At 41.2% G+C, this 16,067-nt stretch overlaps 1 protein-coding gene across 3 annotated transcripts in view; it reads right to left on the bottom strand.

Moving 5' to 3' along the window:
• The window catches only part of hdac7 (histone deacetylase 7), a 281,863-nt gene extending 268,220 nt beyond the window's left edge, over positions 1-13,643 (bottom strand). Inside the window, exon 1 of one of the 3 annotated variants that reach the window (XM_016995792.2) lies at positions 13,456-13,643. Coding sequence is in view for 1 of the 3 variants with exons in the window: in XM_062971059.1 (XP_062827129.1) it covers positions 13,456-13,474 (19 nt within the window). In the remaining 2 variants the exon portion in view is untranslated. The remainder of the gene's footprint in view (positions 1-13,455) is intronic. The other 2 variants (XM_062971059.1, XM_062971060.1) reach the window with 2 other exon arrangements.
• Between the last annotated feature and the right edge of the window lie 2,424 nt (positions 13,644-16,067).

The following is a 16,067-nucleotide window of genomic DNA, read 5'->3' as shown; positions in this document are numbered from 1 at the left end:
CTGGTAAGCTGGTGGGGATTTCTGGAAGCTGAGGTCCAAAACCTCTGGAGGACAAACGTTTGCCTATGCCTGATGTAAGTGATGCCACTGCAGTGAGGAAAGTTAAAAGGAAGAAATGTAGTTCTGGAGAAAAATTCTGCAGATGCTGTGGACTGCTAAAAGGACCAATAAATGGATTTTAATATACAGTAGAGTCTCACTTATCCAACTTAAATGGGCCGGCAGAACGTTGGATAAGCGAATATGTTGGCTAATAAGGAGAGATTAAGAAAAAGCCTATTAAACATCAAAATAGGTTATGATTTTACAAATTAAGCACCAAAACATCATGTTCTACAACAAATTTGACAGAAAAAGTAGTTCATTATACATTAATACTATGTAGTTGTTGTGACTGCGCCTTCGGGGATTATGGTTGATGGGGATGGAATTCGAAGAGGAAGAAAAAACCCTCGTGATGAGGGTTCACTGGAGGAGTTGCGCAGGAAGCGACTTAGAGAGCTATATGGGGGATCTTCTGAGGAAGATTCAGATGGGGAGATGGATGCTGAGGAACAGGTGGTGGCTGGGGAAGCGGGCACTGAATGGGCACAGCCACCGGAGATGTCTGAGGATTTGGGGCTTATGGATACTTCTGAACCTGGGGTTTCTGCAGGAGCTGATCCCAATTGGGATGCTTGGAGAAGGGAGGATGGTTCTTTAAGTGTTCATGGGGCTAAGTGTGGGCAGGATGATTGGGACTCCGACGAATTGCTAGGTACTCCAGATCCACGAGCTCTAGCTGTGTGGAGCTCAGATTCTGAGTAGATTTGGGACACCTGGTGTTTGGGTGTGAGTGTTTGGTCACCCAGGAGGAAGGGAAATAAAATGGGAATGTTTGGCCATTGCACTTTGCGTGTGGCAAGGTGTTGCTGAGGCGCCATTGGGATCTCTGTGTTTCCATGAAGACTGGACTTGGACTATGATTTGAATCTGCTGTTATCACCTAGCTTGACTCTCGCTGTGTCTTATCGTGGACCTGTTTTGGATGACTGCACCCTCTTCAGACATTGGATCGGAATTTGACCTTGCTACTGCCTTCGCCCTGTGATTGATGACTACTATCGGCTTTTGACTCCTGGCTTGCTCTTTGGACACCGCTGTTATCTCCTGACCTGACCTTGGAATCCCGGACAACGTCTTTTCACCATCCTTTTGGAGCCTTCGGCTTTATCCACATTGTGGAAGCAGTCTACTGCATTCTTAGTTTGTTTGTTTGTTTCCTGACCAATTTGGTGTTTTCTTTTGGGAACTGTTCCTTTGAAAACTACAGAGCCGGCTGGCAGGGCTTGGACTTAGAAAGTGCAGTTTGCACTAAGTTTGTTTAGCTTTGTTTTTACCTGCTTGTGTTGCTGAATTATATTTTTGTTTGAACTGCTCTTGAAGCACTGATAGTGAAGTGTTTCAAGGTTTTTTCTGTGTTAACATTACTTTTTGGCTTATCTGCTGAATAAACTCTATTTTTGTTCGCTAATTGGCGTCTGACTCTTGACAGTAGTAATTACTGTATTTACGAATTTAGCACTAAAATATCACAATGGATTGAAAACATTGACTACAAAAATGCATTGGATAATCCAGAATGTTGGATAAGTGAGACTCTACTGTACCGATAAATCAGGTCTAAACTCTACTTAGAAATCAAGATGACTAAAACAAGACTGTTATACCACCTCATACAAAGAGATAACTCACCAGAAATGACTATGCTAGCTAGGATATAAGGTGGTAGGAAAATACTGCCTTACAGCTGGATAATCATGGAAGCCACATCCCTGAATATGAAAGAACTGAGTAGGGTGATTTTGCTGGAGTTAAACACAGAATGGTCCTACCTGGAGGAACTAGAAATTGCTTGAGAGATGTTCTTTCAGGTTTAAAAAAGAACAACATATTTTATCCATGTCCCTAACCCAGGCGTGGACAATCTTGGGCCTCCCAAGTGTTTTGGACTCCAACTCCAACTATGTCTGCCCACTATTTGCCAAAATTTTTTAAAGTTTCCTTGCAGGACAATTCTTCCCGACTGGTAGGAAATGTGGGAGTTGGAGTCCAAAACACCTGGAGGGCCCAAGTTTCTCCATGCCTGCCCTAACCTCACAAAAGTACTATACTTCTTCCTACTATCCTTATCCCTTACAAATGTTTGCTCCCGCATTCATTTTAATTGGGAAATAAGAACTTATGGGTAAGCTGTGCAATTCCATGTTCACAGATGTCTACTACTCACTCATATGTATCATGTACGTACATACACTGTCATAAGAAATCAGCTTTTAGATATACACTTGATTAACGTTACTCCTTCTTCTGATCTGTCTCTTTGCACCATATCAGAAAAGGAGGGAGCGTACTGGAAGAATTGTTAGACACATAAAGGGTAAAGTATTCTTTACTCCCACTTACTGCTCCTCCCTGCAAATGTTACATTCCTGTTAATTGGCAGACGATCAACTGCCCAGTCTTTCCTTAAGCCTCCTTTGCTGACTTAAAAAAAACCACCCTCTGACCAGTTGGAATACTTATAACTGTTCCATAACACCTCACCAACGGAGCCAATAACCAAGGAAGATCAATGTCAATTTATTGATGACACAGTTTTTACAAGCAAGGGTTATAGCTATTCCAAAAAAAAAATGTGCTTGCTTCTGTCATGTTTATCCAATTAGGAGATAGGATGGCACAAAAATAAACAAGCCTCCTTGATCTGCATTTTATTTTCCAATTTTATCTTTCTCGGGATCTCCACTGTGTGCTCTAAAAAACTGTTCAAAATAGCACTTTGTAAAATATAAATAGAAGTACTTCCCTGAATATGAAAGCTGCTTATTTGGATATCATGAATGAAGTCACCCACAACTTTCTCCTTCATGCTTTCATCCTACACTTATCCACATCCACTTAACAAGGAACTTTCTGTAGATTGCATGGAGTAGAACTTTTTTCCCATGTGCCCTGAACTTGCCACCCAACTATTTCACCTTATGTAACAACAGAATCAAGTAGCACCCCAAAGACGACACATTTCATTTGGCATGAGGTTCCTGGAACTGTAGCCCACTTTGTCAGATGAAAGGAGACTATAGCCTACAAAAGCTCATGCCAAATGAAACATGCCAAAGGCAACACTCCTTGCTGTTGTTATTCTACGATGACATGTTAAAGGAGTTACGTCTCTCTCTGCCCACTTATCTGCCAAAACTTTTAAAAAGTTTCCTTGCAGGACAATAGCTCTCAAAATCTGGGAGATTTTTCAAGTTCCAGCAAATAAGGGTCAGGTGAAGTTTGTTTTTTCTAGGTATAACTTTCAGTTTGCAGCTTGCTTCCTGCTCCTAAGAGCTCCCTCTCTCGCTTCTTAACTGGGCCTCCTGCCGCCCCCTTCCTGCAGTCCTCCTCAGGGACAAAGCAAGATCAAACCCTGGAGCCCACCAGGAAATGTACCACACTGAAAGAAGTAAACATCATTCTTCTTTTGTCCTGTTTCCTCTTGATGAAGCTGGTCCCCAATGAATTTGCTAAACTGCAGAAATCTAACAGCAAATGATGCGGTTGGGCAGTTTCTGGACCAAACTAAGTAAGGGCCTTTCCAGACAAACCATATATCCTAGGATCTGATAAACAGGAGTTTTATTTATCCCAGATTAGCTGGCAGTATGGTCTCATATAATCTAGTTTAAAGCAGAAAATCTGGGATTAGATCCTGAGATATAGGGCCTGTTTGGTAGGGTCCTAAGACACTTATCCTAGAACTGATGTCCAGAGAAAGGCCAGATCTGTAAGGGGGATTGACTACAGCAAACTTTGTTTTGTTGAGATTAGACCTAACTTTGTATGTGTTCTTGTGTTTCTGTGTGCAAGTCATTTGTCAATTTGTGGTGATCAAATGAATTCCATAGGAGGTATGAAGAGGTGGTTTTGTCAGTTCCTTCCTCTGAAATATAGTCCACAGCACCTGGTATTCATTGGCAGTCTCCCATCCAAATACTAACCAGAGCAGACTCAGCTGCCAAGATCATACAGGATCTGTTGTCTTTAGAGCTACCTATGAATAAGGTGTCAGGTTCAAACCCCGGGAGCAGCATGAGCGGCCGCTGTTAGCTCCAACTTCTGCCAACCTAGCAGTTCGAGAACATACCAATGTGAGTAGATCAATAGGTACCGCTCCAGCGGGAAGGTAACGGCGCTCCATGCAGTCATGCCAGCCACATGACCTTGGAGGTGTCTACGGACAATGCCGGCTCTTCGGCTTAGAAATGGAGATGAGCACCAACCCCCAGAGTCAGACATAACTGGACTTAACGTCAGGGGAAAACCTTTACCTTTACCTATGAATAAGGTACCACTTGTAATCAATCCCCACAAATTAAAATTGAATATATATATACCCCTTCATTAAACCATTCTACCTTGGACTGCACATAAAATAGTACAGTGTTCCATCACTACTTCGCGGTTCGCTTTTTGTGGATTCGCTGTTTCGCGGTTTTCCAATAAACTCTAAAAGACTATTATAAATCATAAAAAATTACAATTTACAGCCTAAGAAAGGGAGGAAGGAGAAGCCAAAGGGAGAGAAAAGGAGCCCAAGCGGCAACGGGAGGAGAAGGAGACAATTTATCAACACACAATTGGTTGATAAAGACTTAAAATAGTGTGTAACTACTAAAATCATGTATAAATATTAAAATAAATATAGCATCCCTACTTTGCGGATTTTCACTTATTGCGGGTGATTCTGGAACCTAACCCCAGCAATAAGTGAGGGAACACTGTAACTCAAAGACTCGAAGACACATAAAATCCCCAAGGGGCAATTAAAACGAAATATAAAATGTGAAAGTCATGAAAAAATATATTGCTGACTATGCAGCAAAATACAACAAAATCTAAAACTGGGTGATGCTTTTTAAGAAAGGGAAGGTTAACGCAAAAGCATAAAATGCATTTTAGGTAAAGGTAAAGGTTTTCCTCTGACATTGAGTCCAGTCGTGACCGACTCTGGGGGTTGGTGCTCATCTCCATTTCTAAGCTGAAGAGCCGGTGTTGTCCGTAGACACCTCCAAGCTCATGTGGCCGGCATGACTGCATAGAGCGCTGTTACCTTCCTGGCAGAGCGGTACCTATTGATCTACTCACATTTGCATGTTTTTGAACTGCTAGGTTGGCAGGAGCTGGGGCTAACAGCGGCCGCTCATTCCACTCCCGGGATTTGAACCTGGGACCTTTCGGTCTGCAAGTTCAGCAGCTCAGCGCTTTAACACACTGTGCCACCACCAGGGGGCCAAATGCATTTTACAAGCTTTCAAAACTTCACTGGCTTCTTTGTCAGGAGAAAAATTGTGGAGAGTCTACTTTCTAGTTGATACATTATCAGTTAAAATAGTAGCTCTTTGTTGGAGTGGGAAATTCTCAGAGAGTTCATCAAACTAGTTTGAAATTACAAGTTGAAGTTTTTATCTATAAGGCACCTAAAAGTTTTCCACAGATAGCAGGACGGAAACCCTCCGTCAAACCTAAGAAAAGAGCAGTAAGCTTGCATAGAACAGCTGAATGTGAAGAGAAGTAACTTTTCTATTGCGAATGGAACTGAATTTTTATTACCTGTCTTCTATTGCTTTTTGTCTCTGGTCCTCACCTGGCCAATTTCCGGCATTGAATTCCCTCAATCCCATCTTAACTGAGAACATCTCAGACAGAATGCAGGCCAGTATGGGGTGATTTTGTTTTGTTTTCTTTTTTGCATCTTTGCCTGACAAAGAAGCCAGTGAAGCTTCAAAGGTTTGCATAATGTATTTTAATGCATTAGAGTAACCCCAAAAAACAGTGTTGCTTGTGGACTTTGGAGCTAATCAGTTAAATCATGTATTTAATACCATCTCGTTGCCAGGAACACCCAACAATGATGTAAGGAAATTACATTTGAAAATAATATGACATAAGAGTGAAAGGCATTTACTGGTGTAAAGAACATTTCTGCTTATGTTCAAATGTTCCTTCTGTACTAGAGATTTGTTGAGGTATTCTCATAGCCACATTTTATACCATTCTCTCAAATTCTGAGGTCGGGGTGAGTGGTGGGGAATGAACTGTAATAGAAAAGTAACAATGAGCACAAATGATCAAACAAAGTAGCCACATTGCATTCAAAGCAAAGGAGGTACTTTTCCAACATTGTGATCGCTAATGGAAATTAATTATCTTGAAAAATTATTTTTCAAGTTTGGTAAAAATGCACTTCCCAAGCTTTATCTATGTAGTGGGACATTGTTGAGGTTTGATTCCAGGACTTCCCATTGATACCAAAATCTGTGGATGATCAAATCCCATTATATACAGTGGTGCAGTAATGCAGTATCTCTTTTATAAAATGGCAAAAATCAAAGTTTTTATAAAAATATTTTCAAATAATGGATGGTTGAATCCATAGATGTAGAATGCATAAATATGGAAGGGCTGGCTCTGCCAAACAAACAAACAATGGCCAGAATGGGTTGCTGTGAGTTTTCTGGGATATATGGTCATGTTCCAGAAGATTCTCCCCTGACGTTTCACCCACATCTATGGCAAGCCAGGCATCCTCAGAGGTTGTGAGGTGGGAGAAAGAACTCTTGCCTGTTTAAGGCAAGTGTGAATGTTGCAACATTCAAACAGACAAGAGTTCTTTCTCCCATCCAGGACATTCCACAGATATATAAACCTCACTTGCCTAGTTTCCAACAGACCTCACACCTCTGAAGATGCCTACCATAGATGTAGGTGAAACATCAGGAGAGAATGCTTCTGGAACATGATCATGCAGCCTGGAAAACTCACAGTAACCCAGTGATTTAGTCCATGAAAGCCTTCGACAACACAATGATCAGAATCCTACTGCTTAGTCCAACTAACATCAACCCATTCAATCAATCAATCAATCAATCAATCAATCGTGTTAAATGCTGAGTCAGCACTTTAAAAATTCCAAATTATTCTATGACTCTACTTTACTCTGAATTGATAATAAGAATTAGGTCAATGTGTTGTCTAGATCAGAAGTGGGTAGAAAGTACCCAATCTCCTGACAGCTCTCTGGATGATTTGCTATAGTTTGGCCAGCACCAGATAAAAGCCTAAGGCAAACAGTAGTCAATTCCTCTTTGGAGCTCAGCTATTACAGTAATCAGAACAAATTCATGGGCCCAGCAATCTTCGGTGTGTTGTCTTTGGCACCAGTTTCCAGATGGTTCATGTAAAACAATGACAAAATTAGCCCAACAAGCCTGATAGCTACCTTCATCTGCTCTACCTGCTCATGAAGGTGATCTATAAGCTTGTGTTTCAATATCAGCTCATGTTAGGATATGCATGTGTGATCTCTGTCTTTAATCATAAGGAGTCTCATCCTTCAAAGGAAAAAAACAGGAGTGGGAGATATAGTCTAAAAATATATTTTTCCAAGCTCTGGGTAAAAGACTATACAGAGTAGAATTTTATTAATTGGCTGTATGTATATATTGGACTGAATTATCCCTTTGACAAACCATCCTCTGCATTCACCCAACGTAGTGGAGTGCTGACCAGTCCATACTCCAGGAAATAATGCCTGGCTGCTCACTGGAGGGAAGGATGAAGTACTTTGGCCACATTATGAGAAGACAGGAAAGCTTGGAGAGGATGGTGATGCTAGGGAAAATGGAAGGAAAAAGGAAGAGAGGCCGACCAAGGGCAAGATGGCTGGATGGTATCCTAGAAGTGACTGGCTTGACCTTGAAGGAACTGGGGGCAGCGACGGCCAGCAGAAAGAGCTGGCATGGACTGGTCCATGAGGTCATGAAGAGTCAGAAGCGACTGAACGAATAAACAACAACAATGGAGTGCTGGCCTGAAAAGAAAATTCAAGCAAGGCCCTGGTCAGATTGGCAGAAATTTTTAAAAACCCCATATGTATATTTGCATAATTCAAATTCTATACACACAATATAAATTACTGCATGGAGTTCAGTGTAAGAATGAAAACAAAAGTAATTATATGCAAATCTACAATAAAAGAAGTGTTAAACAATAATATTTTATCCGAAAAAATCTCAAAATGTATTTACAATTATGAAATTGGCAAATGTTCAAATTCAGAATGCATCTTCGTCTTCTGCCCACTCCCTTCCCATTTTAAAAGACCAAAATACTAACCTTATCAAAACTCACACACAATCAAAGCACAGTAGAAGCTATGGCCATCCATCAATTCAGATACTGTTTAATTGTTCTCACCAAATGAGAACTTACTCTTCGCATACACATACACACAGCATGCCAGTTTAATAATGTATGGCTTTCTTCTTCCTTATACACAGAAATGCTTTGAAACAACTAAAGAACTGACCCCATGTCCTGTACATGAACCCCCTCGTGCTTCCCCACAGAGTCTCCTCCTTTTGTCCCTTGACTTTTGAATCTCACAGCCTGAAGGCCTTCTAACCAAATACATTAAAAATGCAGCTTATCACCCACTTAGGCTGCAATGGGGAGAACTGGAGATAAAAGACTGCATATGGCTGGTTCTATACTGTCATATAATACCGTTCGAACAGCATTCCATGGCCAGTGTAGAACCATATAACACAGTTCAAACTTTATTATATGTTTCTACACGGACCATATAATAGAGTTCAAACTGCATTATATGGCAGTGTAGAAACCGATCTCACATAATGAGAAGACAAGAAAGCTTGGAGAAGACAATGATGCTGGGGAAAATGGAAGGAAAAAGGAAGAGGGGCCGACCAAGGGCAAGATCGATGGATGGTATCCTTGAAGTGACTGGTTTGACCTTGAAGGAACTGGGGGTGGTGGGTCCACAAGGTCACGAAGAGTCCAAAGCAACTGAACGAATAAACAATAAAGAAACCAATTTGAGAAACTGCCAGGGAGCACTAGTAAGGGAACCATGTCATGAACATGTCCTGCAAAGTGATTCTCTAAATACAGTCTTCCTTTGCATCTAGCAAAACCATTTGTGCCTATGTCAGAATATGTCTTGTGATACTTACTCCCAGGTAAGTCTGTGCACAGAAATGTAGCCTTTGGTCGAGACACTAGGCAAGTTTTCTCAAAATTAAGTCCTCCCAAACACAGTAGATTGACTTCTGAGTAAACACACATAATACTAGGCTGCCAATGGGCCATTCTTAGAAAGGATATTCCTTCCATTCAGAAATTATCCTTCCACTCATCCCCTTTTAGTATTCCAACTCTGGTTGTGCATTATGTTGAAAAAGACACACCAACTGCATTACAGCTTATACTAAACAAGGGGAGAAAGATAAAACAGAAAATCACACTTTTGCAGGTATTTGTTTCAATGAAATTAGGTAAGGTAATGGGCCCTTGGAAGAAATAGTGACTCACTGAAATGGGCAAAACATTTCACATAGGTAGAATTAATGCAGTCAGGCATGGTTCAATGCTATGGAATCCTAGGAGTTGACATATTAATTTACAAGGTCGTTAGCCTTCTCTGCCAGAGTGTTAGTGCCCCTCCAAACGACAAATCCCATGATTCCATAGCACTGAGCCATAGCAGTTGAAGTGACGTCAAACTGAATTAATTCTACATTAGGGTGAATGGCAAAATGAGCATGTCTGCAACCATCTTAAGAACTTTTTTTTACCTTCTTTCTATTTTGTCTGCCATCTTTCCAGCCAACTTTGTCTTGTTGTTTCCTTCACATTTACAAATTGTTTTTCTTCAACCCATAGAGAAGCATTTCTCAACCTAGGGGTCGGGATCCCTGGGGGGGTTGCAAGGGGGATTTCAGAGGAGTTGCTAAAGACCATCAGAAAACAAGTATTTCTGATGGTCTTAGGAACCCAAATCCCTCCAGTATTTTCTGTTGGTCATGTGGGAAGTTTGGCCCAATTCTATCATTGGTGGGGTTCAAGGTGCTCTTTGATTGTCGGTGAACTATAAATCCCAGCAATACAACTCCCAAATGTCAAGGTTTATTTTCTCCAAATTCCACCGGTGTTCACATATGTGCATATTGAGTATTCGTGCCAAGTTTGGTCCAGATCCATCATTGTTTGAGTCCACAGTGCTCTCTGGATGTAGGTGAACTACAACTCCAAAACTCAAGGCTAATGCCCACCAAACCCTTCCAGTATTTTCTGTTGGTCATGGGAGTTCTGTGTGCCAAGTTTGGTTCAATTCCATCGTTGGTGGAGTTCAGAATGCTCTTTGATTGTAGCTTAACTATAAATGCCAAATGACAACTCCCAAATGACAAAATAAATCCCCCCCAATCCTACCAATATTCAACATCAATCCTACCAGTAGGCAACACCATACACTTCTTCTCATGACTAATCCATATTAATACCCAAAACCAAGAGTTATTCAATCAATTTTTTTCTAAAAATTCTATCATTTTTTTAAAACTCTCTAATATTTTAATTAATTGATCAATAATCCATCTTTCCTCTGGCATGGGGCCCAATGTTATTCAGAATGCGTGATTAGAATGGGTTATAGCTAAAAAAATTCTCCAGATGAAGGGTTATAGAAAACCTGAAAGTTTCCACACCAAACGGATATTTGTGTTGTTCCCAATAAAAATATTGATCTTAGATATTTGCAGTTTTACATATGTATGTGTACATACAAATTGTGATTGCAAATCAAATTTTCCTGCCTAGGCACCAAAGTTTCCCTGGGGTTTATTTACCTATGTCTTGCTGCATATACTTCAGCCCTGTGAATCCAGGTGTTCTCTAAGAAGATAGTTCTGTGCTGTTTAGAAATCAGGTATCCCTATGAATAATGTGCTGTTTTAAAAGAACATAATGTGGACCTAATTGAATAAAGAACAAAAAATGTGAATGGCACATCTGATGGTCGGCAACAGATCAGCTCAGAAGTGAAGCCATGGTGTCTGAATCTGCTATAGAAGTTTAAGAATTTCTCATGGGAGCCACGGGTTTCAGAAATATTCAGTGTAAGAGTTTGAGTGCCAGACAAGGACTCTGGAGTCCAGGGTTCGAATCCCCACTCAACCAAGGAGGGTGAAAAAAGCACCGCCTCCTTAGAATAAACCTTGCCAAGAAAAAGATGTGATAGGATTGTCTGAGGGATGCACGGAGTTCAATACAATGTGACGGCACCCAGCAACAACAACAAACGTTTAAGTGAGAGAGAGCATAAAGGCAGGCCGTGGGCCATCAGCTAGTGGCTTCCAACCACCAACCTCTTGGTTTATGCAGCTGTCTGTTGTCTGCAGAAAAAGCAAACAAAACCAGGAGGCTGCAAAGAGGGAGCACACACACACACATTCGGAAACGTCAACACTAGCTCTTGCATCAGGGTCCATCTTCCTCCTTTTTATAGTTAATTATCATAACTTATAATTGTGTAAACAAAAACTCTATAGCAGGTGTAGGCAAACTTCGGCCCTTCAGGTGTCTTGGATTTCATTTCCCACAACTCCTAACAGCCTACCGGCTGTTAAAAATTGTGAGAGCTGAAGTCCAAAACACCTGGAGGGCTGAAGATTTCCCAGGCATGCTCTATAGGCTAAGCCCTAGGGTACTCATTTCTGCCTGACTTTGGAAGCTAAGTAAGATTAGCCCTGGTTAGTATTTGGATGGGTGACCTAAACAAGATCAGCCATGGTTTGGTTAATACATAGATAGGAGACCTAAGGAGAGTCAGCCCTGGCTGCTGCTGTTGTTGTTATTGTTGTTGTTATATTTATTTATATCCTGTGTTGTCGAAGGCTTTCAGGGCAAGAATCACTGGGTTACTGTGACTTTTCCAGGCTGGATGGCTATATTCCAGAAGCATTATTTCCTGATATTTTGCCTGCATCTATGCCAGGTATCCTCAGAGGTTGTGAGGTCTGTTGGAAACTAGGCAAGTGGGGTTTATATATCTGTGGAATATCCAGGATGGGAGAAAGAACTCTTGTATGTTTAAGGCAGGTGCGAATTTGCCATCTTGATTAGCACTGAATAGCCTTTCAGCTCCAAGGTCTGGCTGCTTACTGCCTGGGGGAATCCTTTGTTGGGAGGTGTTAGCTGGCTCTGATTTATATCCTGCCTTTCTCCCCATAGGGACTCAAAACAGCGAACAAAGACACAATCCAATAACTGCTTAAAACAAAAAAACTTTCAAAAATGTACAAACACTGAAATATTAGTGTGTGGATATAGTGTTAACTGATTTTAGTGGAGCCCCCAATGGCGTAGTGGACTAACGCCTTGTGACTTGAAGGTTGGGTTGCTGACCTGAAAGCGGCCAGGTTCAAATCCCACCCGGGGAGAGTGCGGATGAGCTCCCTCTATCAGCTCCAGCTCCATGCAGGGACATGAGAGAAGCCTCCCACAAGGATGGTAAAAACATCAAAACATCCGGGTGTCCCCTGGGCAACGTCCTTGCAGACGGCCAATTCTCCCACTCCAGAAGCGACTCAAGTTGCTCCTGGCACGAAAAAAACACAGATTTTAGTGTTTATGTATATTTATGATTTATTTTATGTTCCGGCATTGAATGTTTGCCATATATATGTTGTGCTTCTCCGAGTCCCCTTTGGGGTGAGAAGGGCGGAATATAAATGTTTTCAATAAATAAATAAAGTTACAATTAAAATACAATAAATTCTGTACAATCAAAATTGTATTTAAAACTCACTATTCCTCTCCCTTTACAATCCCACCCACAACCTCTCCTGCAGCCTGCCCTTTGTCTTCCACCTTGGATGGGAGATCTAAGGAGGCTCAGCCCTGGTTAGTACTTGGATGGGAGACACCAACACTGTACTGAATTATTATTATTATTAAACTTTATTTGTACCCCGCTAGCATCTCCCGAAAGACTCGATGCGGCTTACAAAGGCCAAGGCCTCAACACACAATATAACAATACAAAACAAAAGGCAAATTAAAAACAATTAAAACAGTATAAACAACAAGCAATAAACAATACGCTAAAACACAATAAAACTGGGCCGGGCCAGAGTAATGGGTACAAGATTAAAAGTGCTGATGCGACAGGTGATATATAAGGCTTCTAGGGCAAGTGCAGAGTGCGATATACAATCTTAGTTCTAATAAAGTGCTTATGGGACTTGGTGTTGGAGATGAATGCAGTCTGACACTTTACCTGGCAGGGCTCAATGTTATGGAGCCATGGGAGCAGTAGCACAAGACCTTGCAAAGCGACAACATCCCTGATTCCATAGCATTGACTCCTGGCAGTTGAAGTCTCAGACTGCACTCCTGCTACAATGCGGCTGCATCCCTAAGCTTGGCTGGCCCTGGTTAGTACTTGGAAGGGAGGCCACAAACCCATCTCCTCGCCTAAGAAAGTCCCACGAAATGCAGGGGTTCTCCACAGATTGACAGACCCCTTGAAGGCGCTGTAGGAGACTACTTGGTGGCACTCACCCCGGCGAAGGCCATGCATTCAGGAAAACCCTCGACGCGGGGAGTTCATCGTTTCGCGGCGTCTCCTTTCGCTTTAAGAAGAAGGAGGCGGCCGCCGCTTTCTTCAACCACAGCCTTGACTGAGGTTCAGTGAAAAGGAGCCGAGAGAGAGAGAGACAGAGAGAAAGAGAGGAAGGCGGGAGGGGAGGGAGGAAGCCAAGGAGGACCCAGGCAGGAGGGGAGGAAAGAAACGCTTTCTCACTTTGCAAGAAAGAGCCTTGGGAAGGGGAGGAGGGGGAAGGAAAGTAGCTGCTGAGGTCCCCTCCCTGGGTGGTTTTTCTCTCCTTCCCTGCAAAAGAACAACAAGCAGGCAATGGACTGGTAGGAAGAGGGACAAATAAAAGGGTCAGGGTTACTTTGCAGGTGGCACAGTAGGGTTCTCTCAAGCTGCTTTTCTCAGGGCGACTAAAATGATCAAGAGTCTGGAAAACAAGCCCTATGAGGAGCGGCTTAAAGAGCTGGGCATGTTTAGCCTGCAAAAGAGAAGACTGAGAGGAGACATGATGGCCATGTATAAATATGTACTTTGGTTTTCTCGATGTTCAATGAGAGGCCGAGCTTCTCGTATGCTTCTGCGAAGGTGTTTAGAGTGGCCTGTAAGTCGTCTTCTGCGCACTCAGAAGAAGACTTACAAGCCACTCTAAACACCTTAGCACAGGGGTCCCCAAACTTTTTATGCAGTAAATGCAGTAAATAAATAATTAATTTTAGACTTAGGCTCGGCCAAAGTCTGACATGACTTGAAGGCACACAACAACAACAACAATCCTCATTAACTTGACCAGGGGTCCCCAAACTTTTAAAGCAAAGGGCCAGTCCACAATCCTTCAAATTGTTGAGGGGCCAAATTATCATTTGAAAAAAAAATACAAACAAATTCCGATGTACACTACACATGTCTTATTTGTAGTGCAAAAACAACAACAAGAACAAGAACAATGAAATAACTATAAAAGAGCAATACAATATTTTAAAATAACAATTTTAACCAACATACATTTATCAGGATTTCAATGGGAAGTGTGGGCCTGCTTATGGCCAATGAGATAGTCAAGTTAATTAGGATTGTTGTTGTTGTTGTTGTTGTGTGCCTTCAAGTCATTTCAGACTTTGGGCGAGCCTAAGTCTAAAATTTATTTATTTATTTACTATATTTATTTACTACATTTGTATCACACCCTTCTCACCCCAAAGGGGACTCAGAGTGGCTTACAAATTATATGTACATACAATATGTTATACCCTGTTTCCCCGAAAATAAGACAGTGTCTTATATTAATTTTTGCTCCCAAAGATGTGCTAGGTCTTATTTTCAGGGGATGTCTTATTTTTCCACAAATAAGAATTCATATTTATGGTTGAATTTTTAAAAAATGAAAATTTATTATCTACTGTACAGTAGTTGTCATCACAAAGCAGCATAACCAAACTGTGAATCCTTTCAAGAATGTCTATATTATATTTTATTGCTATACTGTTTTTAAATTACTGTTTTAAATTTCCATTCATATGTAAATTTATGTTGTTGTTGGGCTTGTCCCTGTGCAAGCTACCCTGAGTCCCTTCTGGGAGATAGAGGTGGAATACAAGAATAATGTTATCATATTATTATTATTTCTTGTTACTACCTTTATTTCCATGTACAACTATCTATGGCAGGGGTCCCCAAACTTTTTAAACTGGGGGCCAGTTCATGATCCTTCAGACCGTTGGAGGGCTGGACCATAGTTGGCCACCAAGCAATAATAATAATAATAATAATAATAATAATAATTAGGGTTGGAAGAGACCCTTTGGGCCATTGAGTCCAATCCCCTTCTGTCTTTGGGCACCAAAAGCACAAGCAAAGCACCCCTGACAAATGGCATCCCAGTCTCAATGATAATAATAATAATAATAATAATAATAATAATAATAATAATAATAATAATTGGAAGAGAAGAAGAGAACCCTTGGGTCATTTAGCCCAACCCCCTTCTGCTCTTGTGCCGTGGGGGCCGCATAAATGGCTTTGATGGGCTGCATGTGGCCCCCGGGCCTTAGTTTGGGGACCCCTGATCTATGGTATGTACATTTACCGATCCTGCATGCTTCCAAATAAAAACTTTACTAGGTCTTATTTTCGGGGAAGGCCTTATATTTAGCAATTCAGCAAAACCTCTACTAGGTCTTATTTTCTGAGGATGTCTTATTTTCAGGGAAACGGTATTGTTAGCATAGCACACTATTAGCATTATATATTACTATATTGAACTATACCACTATACTGTAATATTATTAGTAATATTATTAGTAATATATAATTAATACTATTGTATGGTATTATTATTATTAGTGTTATATTGTATTACATTATAATATTATTATCAATATTATATGTATATACAATACATTATATTATAAAACTGAGGGCGGGGGCCAGGTAAATGACCTTGGAGGGCCGCATCCGGCCCCCGGGCCTTAGTTTGGGGACCCCTGCCTTAACAGAAGCATACGAGAAGCTCGGCCTCTCATTGAACATCGAGAAAAACAAAGTGCTCTTCCAACAGGCACCAGCTAATCCCTGTGCAATG

This window comes from Anolis carolinensis, chromosome 2 (assembly GCF_035594765.1).
Source record: "Anolis carolinensis isolate JA03-04 chromosome 2, rAnoCar3.1.pri, whole genome shotgun sequence".
Taxonomy (NCBI): Eukaryota; Metazoa; Chordata; class Lepidosauria; order Squamata; family Dactyloidae; genus Anolis; species Anolis carolinensis.
This window is presented reverse-complemented; position numbering and strand designations above follow the sequence as displayed.